This window comes from Scomber scombrus, chromosome 7 (assembly GCF_963691925.1).
Source record: "Scomber scombrus chromosome 7, fScoSco1.1, whole genome shotgun sequence".
NCBI classification, from domain to species: domain Eukaryota; kingdom Metazoa; phylum Chordata; class Actinopteri; order Scombriformes; family Scombridae; genus Scomber; species Scomber scombrus.
In genome coordinates this window covers 25957548-25975082 of record NC_084976.1, presented here as the reverse complement: position 1 = coordinate 25975082, position 17535 = coordinate 25957548, and the positions used below count along the sequence as shown (strand labels likewise).

Here is a 17535-nt window from a genome sequence, read left to right as displayed (position 1 = left end):
GTGTTCACAAATACACAACTAACCACCTGAACCAGGACTCCACTAAGTGATTTAATGTTGCTGTCCGCTCTCTTCTTATTGTTCCCCACAGGTGGACCTGGATGTCACTCTGCCAGGTGAGGGAGGGAAAGATCGCCCCTTCAAAGTTTCCATCAAGTTTGTGTCTCTAGTCAGCTGGCACATGCTCCACGAAGTGCTGACCGGCCGCAGCATGCCTGAGCCCCTAGAGCTGGACAAACCCATCAGTACCAACCCTGTGCATGCAGTGGACGTGGTGCTGCGACACCTGCCATCCATGAAGTGAGTTGGTTGTGTTTTATTTGCCTGCTTTTTTCATAAAGGTTAAGACTCAAGGCTTCACTCTTCTAACTATAGCTGTGGGCCTAAATGTGTTATTGGTATTTATAGATCATTAGAAGATTATTAATGATCAAATTTAGTGTATTCACGATCATAAAAATAAAAGGATGATAATACTGACATTTGTTACTTTCACTCACCGTACTCTTACTGAAATAATTTAGGGAGATCACATAAAAAGCAACCAAATTGTGATGCAAGTCCTGATCTATTAAGCTTTATTTTATTGTATTGTCCCTGTTTTTGAGTATTGGTGAGCAGAGTGAACTTAAGCTCCATTCTTTAAATAAGAAATGGTCTTTTGATGTTGCTTTAGCAGATTTCCTAATTCCCATTCAAGTGTTAGTCACAAAGAAACAGCCCATTTATCCTTGTCAGCTCTTCCCAGCTCTGATCTTCAGTCATCAAATAAAAAGCCAGAAGATAAAAAAATCAAACACATTGTAAGAAACAACCCCTCTGATTCTCGTAGTAAATACTATATATTTGTTTTAGCATACTGGCGCCAATATCAGCACTCTGATCCCAACGGAAATCAAACACGGCTTATATGAGATCTCGCGCAGCGCCGTACTTGACCTCATACCATCTTCTACTCGATATCACTTTCCTAATCTCCAGCAAGAGCACAGTCGAACACAATATCACCTGCACTTTAATGAAAATCTTTTTCCAAATCATTATTAAAAAGTGGTTGTATCGACACCTTTCATTTGGCTCTGTTCGCAGGAGCCTGCTATTACATTGGCGTCGTGTCACATTGTCATGCTCAGGATTCAGCAAGAAAAATGTAAGGCTCATACAATTATTAATGGGCCTCCTGGGCAATGTAAGAAGAGGTCGATGGGTGCAGGCGATGACACCGACCCCTCGTATTACTGTTGTAGTTTGAAGAGCAGCTGAATGTGATACTATATAAACACATATTGACCCGCATTCTCAATTCAGGATGTGCCAACTAATCGTATATTTCCTGTCATCTCCTGCGCCCTTTTATACTTACCCAATGCTCTCATTTTTTTCTCTTTGTTTATGCCCTCACGCTGGCGACAGCCACAGTCGGAGGCATTATGTTTTCAGTATATCTGTCCTTCCGTCCCATTCTCATGAACACGATACCTCAGGAATGCCTTGAAGGAATTTTTTCAAATTTTGGAACAAACATCCACTTGGGACTTACAAGATCACTGTGGCCTCACATCCATCCCATTCTCTCGTGAACGCTATACCTCAGGAACGCCTGGAGAGAATTTCATTATGTCTGACACAAACGTCCACTTCAGTTTCATCCACTTGGACTCAGGATGAACTGATTAGAATTTGGTAGTCAGAGGTCAACGTGACCTCACAAATCACGTTCACGGCCGCAACTCAAGAATTCATACGCTAATGATGACAAAGGTTCACACAAATGTCTAATAGAAGTGATGACATTTTATATTTAGGTCAAAGGTATGTTACCATATTTCACATTTGGTCAGATACTGAATCGGTGACATTAATCGCTCATCTTTGAGATTGTAAAGATCTTCTGTGCTGCTTGGTTGGAGACGTATGTGTGAAGCGTCTATGTTTTAGAGTTTGTAGCTTCTTTGCACAACATCCATATCTAAAACATTGTCTATTTTCATGGTTACAACATTGTGCTCCATCCGAATTAGCTTTATTGGTCAAGCATGTGAACAAACACAAGGAAAATACACTTATTAACTTCTATTAAATTCCTCCATGGTACTACAAATATTATATGAGTCAGGACAGTCATGAATGTAAACTGCATCTTCTAGGGTTGGTGGAGGCGTACAACAACGAGGCAGTATTTCTAGCTTTCTACAACCCCTGATTGCTTTACCATGCCACCATTTCTCATTCCTTTACTCCCATTGCTCTTTTCTTGTTATCTTTATAATTTTGACTTGTCTCCATCTAGGTACACTCCGGTGGGCCGCTCCTTCTTTTCTGCTCCAGAGGGCTATGACCATCCCCTGGGAGGTGGAAGGGAGGTGTGGTTTGGCTTCCACCAATCTGTACGCCCCGCCATGTGGAAGATGATGCTTAATATTGATGGTAAGAACAAAATTCTTGCTTAGATTTTGCTGCAGTGGTTTATCAGAGCTATAGTAATGCACCACAGCTTTAACAATGTAAACATCTGTCTCAGATACAGACTAATGTTCGCTTATACAGCTGTCTATATTTTAAAATACTCACACAAAAAAAGCACAAGAGTCATATTGTTTTCCTTTTAGTCCAATCTTTGGATTAAAAATAAAAATAAAATTCTTCTCCACTGTACAGTCGCACAGAAATTGTTTTCTCCCCTTCTGTCACAGCTGGGGAAATGAGATTTTAATAATTAAACAGATAGATTAGAATGACATGTAACCTCCATGATACAAGCTATTTTTAGAGATTTGTGCGTGATCAATTTGCTTTCAGTGATGTGATGTTTGAGGAAATGTAATAGCTGTAGTTAAGATAAATCTAGCCCGGCGATGTCGCGCTCATGAGAATGCGGTTACACTTGAATAGCTATTTCATTGAACAAGGTCAGCAGAATACTATCAAGTCTTTTTTATCATCACGGAGGCTGTAGCTGTAGCACGGGGCCAGAGAGAGAGAGAGAGAGAGAGAGAGGGCCAGAGAGAGAGAGAGGGAGAGCCAGATATTTTTTTAATGAAGCAGCACAGTTTCCACAGGCTGGAGAGTGAATTACCAGAGAGCAGACAAAGGAGTTGCTTTACTTGATATATTTTGTTCATTTTTCCTTATATCAAACACAAAACTCTTAGCTGCTGTTGTTTATAATTGCTGATGAATGAGGTTAGGTGTACTTGGTGATGGCATCGATCCTTCTCTGACATCGCAGGTTTATTAGTTGTGGAGCAGCAGATTAAATTGAACAGAACGGAGTCAGTTCTGCTGGCTGAGAACCAGTTGCTTGGAAAAGCATGGAACAGCTCAAGATCTACTTTTGGTAATAGGTTCCAGCGTTGGCCCCAAAATCTCAGTTTGATGATCTGGAATAACACACTACAGTTGCAATCTGATGTTATTTGAGGAAAGTATGTGTCAGAAAGGATGGTGGAGAATGTGTTTTACCATATGCACACTACAGGAGGTTGTTGAAGACCACTTCTCTGCTGAGGAGAGGAACTCGGAGGAAGTCGGGTTCTTGGCTGGATGGGAACCAACTAGTTGGTTGCTGGGGAGACAGAGGAACGCTTATGTGTGTGTGTGTGTGTGTGTGTGTGTGTGTGTGTGTGTGCGTGTGTGTGGTCATGCCTGCATGAGTGAGACTAGTGGGTGTTTCTGGGGTCAGGAGGGTAGCTGTGTGGAGCGTTTCCTTGAGACAGCTTTTGTTTTGCTTTAAGTGCTCGAAGCCTCTGACTCTATTTGAATCTCTCCGTCTTTACTCTTTGATTCTCTCTTTGTCTCATTTTCCCGCTCTGCCATCCTTGGAAATCAATTGGGCGCTTCAAGTCTCTCCTCTGCTCTCCAACAACAAACTAGAACTCCAACTGTGCCCCAAAATAAGATATCCTATGGGATGGCAGATTATGTTTATGCTTGTTTACAAGAAACTCATTTTAAAACACTGGAAACAAATAGAGACCCCTACTTTACAGACATGGAATGAATGAAGATATTATTTGACCATAGAAAAGACATAGTTAGAAGAAAGAATAAAACAGAGCAATTCAGTGAGGTACTGAAGTACATTTACAATACTTACAAGGTCTAAAAGTAACCTTGGGAGAGGTTAGAAAGAGGTTACTCAGATGGAGAACACAGGACAAAGAACTAATGTGAAGTGTGTTCATGTGTGTTTGTTTGTAGAGGGGAGGTAGTCAGGATGAGGGGTGTATGTGTCACATGTGTGTCAGATGAATGAGTGTGGCAATACTTGGAAATGTGAATGTGAATCTATCCATTCTATTTTCTAACTCTTTGTGAACTTATATGACATGAAAATGGCTTAAGTAAACTATTAAGACTATTTAATTACATGTGCATGAAGGAAGCAAACACTACCTCCTACGTTTGGCATCATGAGTGAAGAAAAGCTCAAATTCCAGATAGCTGTAATCATGAGAAATGAGACCTTTTCAGTTTTACATCTGCATGAATGATGAATGACTCAGACACTCGTAAACACACAGAAATACAAACACAATGCGTGGGGAGGACAGTTGCGATGATGTCACTTCCTGTGCCGGTGATGAAAGGCTCTCATGTCTCATGGGGTAAACCAGAGGTGTAAGTGTGTGTGTGCTCAATGCAGGTATACAACACTCATGGATGTGAACTTGCAGTGCATTTATTAAACACGCAGTCAGAAACAGGTTACTTACATCACAGCAGCTGAGCCACCGCACTCTCTCCATCTGTCTCTATCCATTTTTTGACACATACTCCAGATATGATACAGTCAACTTGGTATTCATGCATTAGCTTTGTTACTTAAAGCTGTGTGTAAGTTTGTGGCAAAAGTTTAAATGAAGGGTTCTTAAATTATGAATGAAATGTAAACTGGCTTAGTTAGGTAAGTATTTAATTTCCCTTCTCTTAAAATGCCAAATACATCCTCACACGAAGCCCATTAATTTACAGTGCCAGGCAGAAATCAAAAAAACATTTCCATTCACTTTTCCTTCTCAGACATTCAACATGTATACTATGCAATTTCAGTGTTTAACTCTTGACTCCTGTCCTTGCTTTATCTTGCAGTGTCTGCCACTGCCTTCTACAAGGCCCAACCTGTCATCCAGTTCATGTGTGAAGTGCTGGACATCCACAACATAGACGAGCAGCCTCGCCCCCTCACAGACTCGCACCGGGTCAAATTCACCAAAGAAATCAAAGGTAAAAAGAGCGTGTCAGTGAGAACATGCTGACTGAGAAAAGAAAGGAAAAAGAATCAGATGAATAAAAATGCATTGTGTGAGAGTTTGAAAGTGTGAGTGGAAAAAGTAGGGAGAGCACATGTCACAGCCTTTCACACACAGACAGGTTCTTAATGCTACTTGATATTATTCACCAGGTTTGAAGGTTGAGGTGACGCACTGTGGAACAATGCGGAGGAAGTACCGCGTCTGCAACGTGACCCGCCGGCCTGCCAGCCATCAAACGTGAGTCAGCCTCTGGGCGGGTGGGCGGGCGGGAGAGGGAACAGGAGACTCTGGGTGGAGTGGTGCGGATGGGATGGGGGCGGGGAGCACCGACCGCAGAGGATGCGATCGCCAATTCGCTACCGAACTAACCAGATAATAGCTGACTCATTGCTCAGCCATGCCCTTAACATTAGTCATCAATTAGTGAAGTAGCAGTTGTAGTGCAGTGTTTGTCATCTGCGGCAGAATACCTCACTGTTTTTTTTAATCCTTTAAATGGCTTCATATGAACATATGGCCAACAGAAAAAATGACCCATATCTATAGGAATGTAGCATTGAGCAGTATATATGTAAAACTATTTTTTAATCATATATTGATTTTAAGGTTTGATGAAGAAGATGGCTTTAAACTAAGTGTTATTATTACATGCTCTGGCTATGATTTTATTTCAAAAAGTTCAATCACTGCTAGTTTACATTCTAAAAGGGGTTATCCAGTCTATACCTTCCTTACCCGGTAGTTATTGGCTGTTTCTGTTCTGCTGTCACTGACATAAATACGGTAACAAGTCACAACACACTTCCATGCCACAAGTTAGAAATTGTGATATATTGTTCCAGTCCAATTTTTTTTTGCCCCCAATCTGACTCATTTAACCACATTAATAATTTAAAGCATATTAAAGTTAGTGCTAAACAATTGCATTAAAAACAAAACAGCCTTGCAGCAAAATATAGATTGATACTAGCTTATAGTGATCAATTAAAATATGCCTTGATCAGTTGTAATACAATGTTATAGATTAGCTGTGGACATCCTGATAGTGCTAAATGCACTTGATGGAATAGCTTTTGACTCAAGATGCTCTTTTCTCTGCAGGTTCCCTCTACAGTTGGAGAACGGTCAGACTGTAGAGCGTACTGTAGCCCAGTACTTCAGGGAGAAGTACAACCTTCAGCTTAAGTATCCACATTTGCCCTGTCTACAGGTGGGCCAGGAGCAAAAGCACACCTACTTGCCCCTGGAGGTGAGAGAAAACTAGCTGATATCCTTCTTTGTTATGGGGTCTCACATCAAATTGACAATCATATTTCAAGTGTGATGAAATTTGCCGTGTATGATCCACTGGGCTGCTCCCAGGTGTTTCTGTGTATTGTCTATATAAATTTGAAGCACGGAAGCTGCAGAAAATCTTCTCTTGGCTTAGTAACGGCTCAAATGATCAAAATTTGCATGTTCAGCTTTTGTTTGAGCTTTTGCCTTTGTCTCCTTGCAGGTGTGTAACATTGTAGCTGGTCAACGGTGCATCAAGAAACTGACAGATAATCAGACCTCCACTATGATCAAAGCCACAGCTCGCTCTGCACCTGACAGGCAGGAGGAGATCAGCAGACTGGTGAGTCCTGGAGACACCTGCTGAATCCAGGTCTTCTCTGTCAAATTACACTGTGGCATCTGTTGATTAGTAGGCTTTGTTTTAATACTGTAGGAGCCAGCTATGACTTACATTCAAGGTTGTAATACGGTAATTTAATTGCATAACTGAAAAAACATTTTTTTTAAATTTGAATGAGCATGCGCTTGACATGCACAATGCATCCCTTGGTGATGGCACAGTTGAGAGTGAAGGCCTTCCAGAAGAGCACTCACTTGCTTTTTCCAACAATTATTCATATCTGAAGCACACATCAAAAGTCCTAGCTAAAAATACTGACAATGAATGCTTCTGGTTCACCTGTAGGTAACAAAGGTAATTTAAAATGACCCAAATTTTGCATCTTGTAGTCATGTTAAGTGGATTTTTCCAGTTTCACTCTCTATATTAAAATCCGTAATAAGGAAGCAAACACAACATTTCATTTTAAGACAAAATTGAATGGAAAACAGCTCTGTTTCTGTTTTTAAAAGGTTGTTACAAACTTTTATAATTACAATAAAAGCCCTGTTTTCCATTTTCCAATTTTTGTTCCTTAAAAAGAAATTGATGGAGACGAAGGAACATGGATTTAACTACCTTGTTTTGTAATCATCTCGGCCGGATTCTCATTTTATATTGTTAACAGAGGCATGTCTGCGTGCTTATCCATCACATTTGGCAATTACAAGGCAGGCCTACCAAGGGTCAACAAAATGCCAGAGTCGTAAGGGCTTTAATGTGTTTGATGCTGCTACCGTGTCTGCAGCTTTGTCTCTGGCCACGATCAGATTAGCGGTGCACATTTTGTACCTGTTGTTACCATATTAAAACATGTCTCCCTATCTCTTCACTCAGCATCAAAATGACTGGACTTCACACTAAATCGTTGTAGACATCACTATGTGGCGTTTTCATTTAGATACGCCATTGCTTGATACTGTGTGGTACGGGTGGAATATTAGAGGTTGAGAGACAGTAAAGGACAGAACAAGCAGATAAGCTGAACAACATAATAATCTTCGTAATACATTTTGAACTGTGGTTACAATCACTTTGGAATTTGGTGCCACCACCTGACGTTTTGTGGCATGTCACCAATTCATGCTAAAAACTTTAATTGGAAAACAGAAATTGCATCAAGAGGCATATCGAAAAATTGATACCAGCACATACACCAAAAAATATAGAAATCAATGCATCGTTAGGGTAACAAGCATAGGGGTTATCTGTCAATAATGGCACAAGCTTTTGGCACAGGGGCAAACATTGTAAAGATTACATTTTTAATGCAAGACCCACTAAACCACTGCTGTAATTTGGCTTCAGAGCTGATTTTAGTTCACTTTTAATATCCAAGAAATGATCTACACTAGTTATTCACAACAAGTCAATGAAAAACATCTTCTATATTCACAGTTAACATTTTGTCTTTTTTTCCTTGCAGGTGCGCAGTGCCAACTACGAGGCCGACCCCTTTGTGCAGGAATTCCAGTTCAAGGTTCGCGACGAGATGGCCCACGTGACGGGGCGAGTGCTACCCGCCCCCATGCTGCAGTACGGCGGCAGGGTGAGCACAGAGCACTTTATGGTACCCTTCCTTTAAATCACGCCCATTCTCTCTGTTTGTCTGACACGCTGTCCCCTTCCTCAACCTTTATTCAAACTGTCTTTAAAGGGGGAACTAACTCAATGGCTTCCGTTTGTTCTTCATGGTGTCTTTTTTGCTTATTTTTTGTGGTTGAGTCTCAATAGGGCACATTTGTGTCCCTCTGCCGCAGAGGTTATATTTGAACAATCCTCTGGAATCAAATTTCCAAATTATGATTGGATACACTATAAAATATTGTGAGATAGCAGATCATAAAGGCAGATATCGCCAAAAACTTTTCAATGATTTTCCTAAAAATAATTTTCCTTGTTGAGGTCAAGAGGTAAGTGGAAGAGGTTTCCAAAAATTGGATAAAAGAGGAACTTATTGAGACTGAACCACAGTGTTGATTAACATCTGTCTGTCTGTCTCCTCTGTCTTCTAGTTTAAACCGTGAGGAGACAAATACTTTTGTACATTTGGGTGTGTGTATTATTGAAAACTATGACACTGTTATGCACACTATGTTGTGCGTGATACACACATTCTAATTGCATCTCACATTCTGTAGATTTCATCATGCTAGCTTTGCAATAAAATACAAGATGGTCACAAAACATCTTAATGTTTCTTCTGGTCTGAAAGATAAAATATTTTCTGGTGAGAACAAAGACTTTTAGCTGCATGTTTGTTGGAGTGAAATGTTTTTTCTGTATGTGAGCATTTATGTACAAAAATGTTAATATGTTTTGGTGTGGCTGAAGAGTGTCTGTGGGTTCTCAGAGAGTGTGTATGTATGTGTGTGTGTGTGTGTGTGTGTGTGTGTGTGTGTGTGTGTGTGTGAGTGTGTGCGAAAATGTGTTTCTGTCTGTTGAAGTGCGTGAAAAGAATAAATGCGAACGTTTGCCAGCATAATCATGAGTACATGTGGTGAGACTGCAATATTGTTTCAGAACCGCACTGTAGCCACGCCCAGCCACGGGGTGTGGGACATGAGGGGGAAACAGTTCCACACAGGGGTGGAGATCAAGATGTGGGCCATCGCCTGCTTTGCCACACAGAGACAGTGTCGAGAAGAAATCCTCAAGTGAGATCCTTTGCTGATGTTTATTTCCTGTCTCAGAGATTCTGTTGATACTGATTCTCATTCAACAATCATTAAATGTATTTATATAAAAAGGCAATATGTTGGTTGATTACTCATCTCTTATGTCAGCTGTTTGCAGCTGGCCATTGTGTTTGTTTCAATTTTAATATATATTTTATTTATTTATTTTTATTTTTATTTATTTAAATATGTCAGAGTTAGATGAAAGGATAGATATCATCTGTAGTCCCTGGCCAGATGTCAAAAATGTACCTTAAAAACGTATCTGTGCTGCATTGAACAAACACTACAAAAAAGGAAAAATACAGTGATACTGCTATTGTGGCTACACAACATTACAAACACTACACAACTTTACTGTAAGTTTGTAAAGTTTGTAAGTTTGTTTTGTTATGGATTGTAGAAGAAAAAAATCATAAAATTACATACCATATGTGATTAATAATTAAAGTTGCATTTAAAATATAAAATGTTTTGTTAAACTAATGAACTAATTTCAACGTCACACATATAATAATATAAACACAAGAACAGTATGTTATGTTGTTGAAGATTTAGCAGCATTTTTATTTTTTCCCAAGCTCAACCACAGGTGGAGGTACAAGCTTCCAGTGTTTCTATCACCATTCTCCTCACTGTTCACCTCCACTCCCTCTCTTCCCTTGTTTAGGGGTTTCACGGATCAGCTGCGTAAGATCTCTAAGGATGCCGGGATGCCCATCCAGGGCCAGCCATGTTTCTGTAAATACGCCCAGGGAGCGGACAGCGTAGAGCCCATGTTCAGACACCTGAAGAACACCTACGCTGGGCTGCAGCTCATCATCGTCATTCTGCCGGGAAAGACTCCTGTCTATGGTTAGAAAACGGCTTAAAAATAAATATTCCATAAATAGTCCAGATATATTGTTAGGGTTAAGACTGTGAGGAAACAGACCATTTCTATTCTCGGACTGTTGCTTACCTTAGCTTCCCAAATATATGTCAATTAGAGTTTTCTGTGCACTCTATGAAAAAATGTTTTATTCAGCTTTTTATATTTTTTACATTTGGATTTTTTTCTCAGACTGCGATTACATGTGGGGTTTTTTTCTGAAATCCTGAAGTGTTTACATTTAGAACTGCTTTCCTATGTATTTATACTTAGCTACAATTTAATCCTTTGACAGATAATTGTGAAGCTTTGAATGAGATTACTCATCATTGCAGAATAATGAGTTCAATAGTATTCCACTTCTTTCCTACGTCTCCATGTTAAGGGCTAGTTTTTAATGTTTGCTTTTTTCTTTTTCTTTCCACCCATCATAGCGGAGGTAAAGCGTGTGGGAGACACACTCTTGGGCATGGCCACGCAGTGCGTTCAAGTTAAGAACGTAGTGAAGACATCGCCTCAGACGCTCTCCAACCTCTGCCTCAAGATCAATGTGAAGCTGGGAGGCATCAACAACATCCTGGTGCCACACCAACGGTCAGCCGTGCTCAAAGTTTTTCAGCCTATAACAGCTTGAACCATTCAACTATTGTTTAAAAATGCGTTTTGTGTTTGACAATTGTGCAGATATTAAAAAAAAAGAAAACATACACCAAGGAACACACATTGTACCATACATGGAGACACTGTACCCATTGTAATGTAACTCCTATCTTTGCTATGTCTTGATCAACAGACCATCAGTGTTTCAGCAGCCAGTTATCTTCTTGGGAGCAGATGTTACACATCCACCTGCTGGAGATGGGAAGAAGCCCTCAATTGCAGCTGTGAGTTTCTTCTTCATTTTCCCACTGATTTTTTTTTTTTTTAATAATTTATTACCTCTTTTGTCCATGTATCTGACATCGTAACTAGCATTTCAAGCTGATTTATCATCTTTGCATCTCCCTTCTTGCGCCTCTGCCTCCTGAATCTGTCATTATACCCTCTCACTCATGCTTGATCTGCTCCTCCCCTCTCTCACCCAGGTGGTAGGCAGTATGGATGCCCACCCCAGCAGGTACTGTGCCACCGTGCGGGTCCAGAGGCCCAGGCAGGAGGTTATCCAGGACCTGGCCTCCATGGTGCGGGAGCTGCTTATCCAGTTCTACAAGTCGACTCGCTACAAGCCCACCAGGATCATCTTCTACAGGGATGGAGTTTCAGAAGGCCAGTTCAGACAGGTCAGCTCCCAGTTTCTTCTTCTTTGCATTCCTTTCACAGACCAGTCAGGGTGTGAATTTGAACACTAAACACCAGCCCCAAATTCTAGCTAAATTTAGCTAGAATATTCTTTACTTTCTTTTTGTAGGTCACAGTCTACATGTTTTTATATAGAGATAATACATTTGGATCTTTTTTCCACTTCATAGTTGATGGATACTGGTCAGCTGGTATTTCATTTCAAATCAAAATATATGAGCATATTCTTAAAATATTTTCAATCACAGACTAGTGAGAAATATATTTACAATGAAGGACAACATTTTCAGGTTTTTCATTATTTTAACCATGAAGTTAATATTTCTTCTAATTCATCTGACTAAAATTGGTTTTGTCTCAGCTTTGTAATTCATGAGTGGATGCCCAGTAGAGAAGTTTTTTATAAGTCCTTGAAGTTGAATATTTCTCACTTCCTCCTCAGGTGCTGTATTATGAGCTGCTGGCCATCCGTGAGGCCTGTATCAGCCTGGAGAAGGAGTACCAGCCAGGCATCACCTACATTGTTGTGCAAAAACGCCACCATACACGCCTCTTCTGTGCCGACCGCAACGAGAGAGTGAGTCCCTTAATACACACATGCTTGACAAAGCTATGGTACCCATTAACGTTAGTACAGTGTGTTATGTTTTAGTCCATATTATTATTTATGCTCTCTGCCAGCACGTTAAGTACTTGGAGCAAGCCTCCTTAATTACCTTTTGTTGTCAATTGGACTGTTCACCCTCCTAACCCCTGTAATTACATTCGATTAAAGCATTAGGGCCCAATGCAAACCGAGAGCTCTGGAGTGGCACTCAAGGCCCCTGGAGTACAACCAAGTAACAACCTTGTTTTCAGTGCAGGCGCTCCCACACAGAGCCTTAAGCTCTCTAGAGTATTAGACTTTTAATCGGTCGATTGTGATGCACTTGGTAAACCTTTGCCTCGGTCGGCCCATCAACTAGTTCTTTTTTTTAAGCAATTACAGTTTTTACTTCCTGACGTTATTGCTTTGAAAGCTTTGTTTTCTGCCGCTGTTTGTATCCTCCATTTACTGTTCTAGTTGTTTTTATTACAATGGTTAAAAAAATTGTTTTTTTAAAAGTGAAAAAAGAAGGAAAGGGAATTTGGGGCTAACTAACCTCAACTCTCCTTTTGTTAGGTTGGACGTAGTGGAAACATTCCTGCTGGTACTACCGTGGATACGGACATCACACATCCCTACGAGTTTGACTTTTACCTCTGCAGTCACGCTGGAATACAGGTCAGACCAACCTCTGTCTTCTCTGTCCAGTCCTCTGCTTTCTCAGAAGTGTTGCACCACACTCTGGTCTAATAAAATCTTTAATTCTGCAGGCTTTGTGCTTTGGCAGAGTCACGCACTGTTGCAAATAGATAGTGACAGGATTCAGAAATTAAGTGCCAACAAGAGAAAAGAGGAAATATTTAATGTTTTTTATTTGTTTGTTTTTTTCCTTTTCTTGTAATTACGCACCCAGAATTAGAAACTTGAGACTTTTTTCGAATACTCATTTTCAGCTTAAGAGCTGGAAAAGTTTACAGAAACGTATGATGCAGTTTTATTGTGCTGGTACTCAGTTATTGCACCTTTGTGATAATTGAGTGCTTATGGCCACAAGACAGGAAACAGCTGGACAAAGTGGTGGTAACTGCTTCACACATTTTGGGCAGGATTGCTTGGCCACTGGCCGCTACTTCAACACTAGAAAAGTTAATACAGTTGCTGTGAGGTATGAAAGAGTATTAACACCAACAACATGAAATAGACTAACATTCTGCTACATACATGTTATAAATAATAATTAGGCTACTCTAATAGTAAACATATTCTTTTCTTATTTCAAGTAAAGTAAAGCATTTAAAGATAAAATAATGTGCATGAGTGAATCGATCATTTTGGGCTCTTACATCATTCCTATTTTCTGTGCCATCACTTTAGATTTGAGTGTTTGCTCTCAAGATTTCTGCTTTGTGTGTAGTGGCACTTAACAATCACCATGGTCACCATGAAGCATATGAGGAAGACTGGTTTTGAACTGCCAGTAGAAAGTATTTCCTTAATTTTATGCACTACATTCATTGAGTATTGGGCTGTGAGCACTTCCAAAAGGCAGATGATCTACACTTAACCGAGTACCTGAATGCCTCCTGTGTAGACACTCGCTGCTGCTTATCTGCTAAACGTTGTGCTAACACTACGCTTTCTGTCTAGACACAGGATCAGAGTATCCATTCTTGATTTAAAGCTTTGTTTTCGCTACTTTTCTCGTTTTAGAGCAGACTAGTGTCACGCCTCGTCTCTCCCTGACATGCTGGACACACTTACCCACCAGTTCACACCTTTAACTCCTAATTCGTCTATGGGAGGTTAATCTTGGAACTGTGGTGCTGATAGCAACCCTGTAATAATAAAATATCTGTTTGTAAAGGTTTTATTGTTTGCCAGTGTTTGTACCAGTTGTTTAATGTCTCAGTGTAGTGTAGTAGAGACTGGCCTGATGTTATTGTATTATGTGAGCTGACATGCAAGCACATTCCCGTATGCTATGTTGAATTGACATTGATGTATTGTGTTGTCGATCCCTAGCGAATAATCATAATACAAATGTTTTACTTAATTCTCTTCTCTCAGGGCACCAGTCGGCCTTCCCACTACCATGTACTGTGGGACGACAATTGTTTTACGGCTGACGAGTTCCAGCTGCTCACCTACCAGTTGTGCCACACCTACGTACGCTGCACCCGCTCAGTCTCCATCCCTGCGCCAGCCTACTACGCCCACCTGGTGGCCTTCCGTGCCCGCTACCATCTGGTGGACAAAGAACATGACAGGTGAGGAGTGAAGAGAAATGTTTGCATAGTATTTGTCATTCATTATTTGCATTGTGCTGCTGTTTTACCCGCCTGCATTCCATTATTGTTTGTCGTTTGTCCGTCATAACAGATCCTCTCCTCTCTCACCTTGCAGCGCTGAGGGCAGCCACGTGTCTGGTCAGAGTAATGGTCGGGACCCCCAGGCGCTGGCCAAAGCTGTTCAGATTCACCACGACACCCTGAGGACCATGTACTTCGCCTGAGCTGCACCAACCCTCCCCAGCCATTGCCACCCTTAACACACATCAACACACACAGACACAACCATGCACGCCTGGCTTGCCAGTCAAGGAGTCCTCATAGGTGCAAGTCTCTCCCCCAACCCAACCCCAACCCAAACCTCCCCCCGACCCCGCGCCCACACAAACACACACGCCTAGTCAATCCGGACCTGACACTGTGCAGAGGAAAGCAGGGAGGAAGGAGGGGAGGAGGCACCCCCACACTGGACTGAGGATGCAAACGCTGCTTTAAAAAAAAAAAGAGAGAGAAACTCAGCACTATTATGCAATATTAAACCAGCCAACTAGTTTATTTCCACCCTTATCAGGCCCCCTTTTCATCGCCCCTCCTATCTGTTTTTCCCATCTGTCTCCTTTACTTGTGGCCTAGTGGGGTGTTTTCCTTGTTTGTTTTTACTTTTCCCTTCCTAATGTCTACACTGCAGTTTGGCACAGTCTCTCTTTATAGTCTACAAATCTGCTCCTCTGCCATCTACAGTACCTCAAGTCAGTTTGAGCAGCAGCACTTTTACATTCTGTCAGTTTTACTGTAGTTTCTTTTTTTTTCTTTTTTGTTTTGTTTTTGTTGTTTCTCCCCAGTGTTTGAAACAAGGGAGCAGAGAAGGAAGGGTCAGATTCTGGAGTTGTTAAGTGGAGTTTGATTTTTTTTCTGAATATTGTTATTTCATTGGACCTCATGTCCTCCCAGTTGCCACTTATTTTTCCTAAATTCCTCTCGTTTCCTTTCTTGTTCTGTCACTTTTCACTAGTGTGTGAAATCACCAGTACTTTGTATGGAGCGACTTGTTCTTTTGAGCACACTGCCACCTGTTGGCTACGAGGTATAAATGCCCCCTTATAGTCAATACAAGGAGTTGTTGCCTGTAAGGTTTCAGATCAGTTTTGATTTATCTTAAGAAGTCAGCTGTCACATTTTAACAGGGGCACAGTTTATATTGGCTGATATATCAATTGCTCAATTGCAGCCATCTATGGATTTTATTTAAAGTATAACACTGTTATTTTATTCTGGTTGTTATTTTTCTTCTACATTATGTGAAACATTTTATGATTCTAACTTTTAAAAAAAAATCATTTAAGCTTATGTTTTTAATCCTAGCAATCGTCATGCATTCATTTCCCTCAGTGCTTTATCTCACGTTTCCCTCCCTTGTGTTTGAAGTGGTTGGTAAATAGAGATCACGTCGATGGTTTCCTCTAGTGCAATAATCAGCTGAACGAAGGGAAGAGGATTTTAGGGGACATAAACGACTCAAAAGAACGGTTACATTTCATTTGGAAGTTAGTGTCCTCGGAAAGGAGAAAAGTTTGCCACTTGCAAGGCACTTTTATGTATTTCTCCTCGGTGAGATGATTGATCAGCATGTTTTATGAATTTGCCCCTGCTGTTGGGCAAAACAATGGTGCAACTGCAGTTTTGGTGATTTTTCATGTTTTTACTTGAATTGAAGGATTTTATGCGCCTCTGTGGTTTGAGAATACTTCATCATCAATGGGCATAATTTCAAAATTCCTGATCATCAGTTTGCTAATGAGGCTGATTTGATTAATTCCTAAGATTGACCCATTTTGGAGATCAAAGCTTTTCACCTGATGACAGAAAAGTGGAGGACAAAGGCCATAAAGAGGTAGTATTCAAGTGCCTGGTGGAAGGAAGTGTTTAATGGTCAGTGGGTAAAAGAATCAACTAGCATATTCTTACGAATGGGCAGCATAAAATGGTTTAAAGATTTTTTTTTTGGCATTTTTGCCTTTATTGGACAGTGAGGCAGCAAAGAGGCAGACAGGAAACAAGGGGAGAGACAGAGATAGGTATGACATGCAACAAAAGTCCCTGGCTGGAATTGAACCAGGGACGTTGTTATTATGTGGCATGCGCAGCGACTATTGGTCTACCAGGGCGCTCCAGCATAAGATAGTTTAAAGCAAGAAAGTTTCACCCGATGCCTCTTATTCCTCTCAACACCTGTCTACTGACTTTTCTATACATCTCATTGAAATCATCCTAAGATAAATGTATTTATTATGTTTGCCTGCACAGCAGTGTTAGCTGTTGGCTTTGCTTATGAGCAGCAATCAAGCAAAGCAGGTCGTCTTTTGCTTAATCTTCACCTACATGGATCCAGCTGCTACAGTGTGTGTACCTAATGGGCCAGGTTCATGGGCACGGGATCAGCCTAATCATAAAGTAATTCTTTTAATAAAACCGTTCCTTTCAGTGGAACTCCTAAGTCGGGGACTAGTCTAATTCCTGTCCATGTAACCAGCCCAAAGAAAAAGTCGAGACCAGCTTCAGAACAAAGCTGAGGAGTCGGGTGGATGACCAACACAACAACCAGAGCTACAGCTGACTGTTTATTAGTACTATGAAATGTGCGTCTGGATTACGGTCACCACTTCGTTCCTCTGTGCTGCTGATGATCTGAAGCTCGTCTAGGGGGGGTGGGGGGGTGTTTATTAAAAGTTATCTGCACTAAACGAAGCATGTGTTTCGGGACTGAACACAGGCGTGGTGCTACTCTGTCTGAATTAGAATCTGAAGCTGAATTTCTCTGAGACTTTTTAGGAGTTGGTGGTAGGTTAGAAAAAAACGGTAAACCTCACTCACTGAGGGACACGGGAGGGTCCCACTGCTATG

General features: G+C 40.9%; 1 protein-coding gene across 2 annotated transcripts in view; it reads left to right on the top strand.

Moving 5' to 3' along the window:
- ago3a (argonaute RISC catalytic component 3a) overlaps positions 1 to 15511 on the top strand; it is a 37434-nt gene extending 21923 nt beyond the window's left edge. The window contains exons 4-19 of one of the 2 annotated variants that reach the window (XM_062421706.1): positions 92 to 300; positions 2291 to 2427; positions 5092 to 5226; positions 5405 to 5492; positions 6357 to 6504; positions 6754 to 6873; positions 8339 to 8461; positions 9436 to 9569; positions 10261 to 10445; positions 10896 to 11055; positions 11255 to 11345; positions 11547 to 11741; positions 12203 to 12337; positions 12923 to 13024; positions 14414 to 14613; positions 14750 to 15511. In XM_062421706.1, the coding sequence (XP_062277690.1) occupies positions 92 to 300; positions 2291 to 2427; positions 5092 to 5226; positions 5405 to 5492; positions 6357 to 6504; positions 6754 to 6873; positions 8339 to 8461; positions 9436 to 9569; positions 10261 to 10445; positions 10896 to 11055; positions 11255 to 11345; positions 11547 to 11741; positions 12203 to 12337; positions 12923 to 13024; positions 14414 to 14613; positions 14750 to 14858 (2271 nt within the window). In that variant the 3' untranslated portion in view covers positions 14859 to 15511. Of the gene's footprint in view, positions 1 to 91; positions 301 to 2290; positions 2428 to 5091; positions 5227 to 5404; positions 5493 to 6356; positions 6505 to 6753; positions 6874 to 8338; positions 8462 to 9435; positions 9570 to 10260; positions 10446 to 10895; positions 11056 to 11254; positions 11346 to 11546; positions 11742 to 12202; positions 12338 to 12922; positions 13025 to 14413; positions 14614 to 14725 lie in introns of both variants that reach the window. The other variant, XM_062421705.1, reaches the window with a different exon arrangement.
- Positions 15512 to 17535: the final 2024 nt, after the last annotated feature.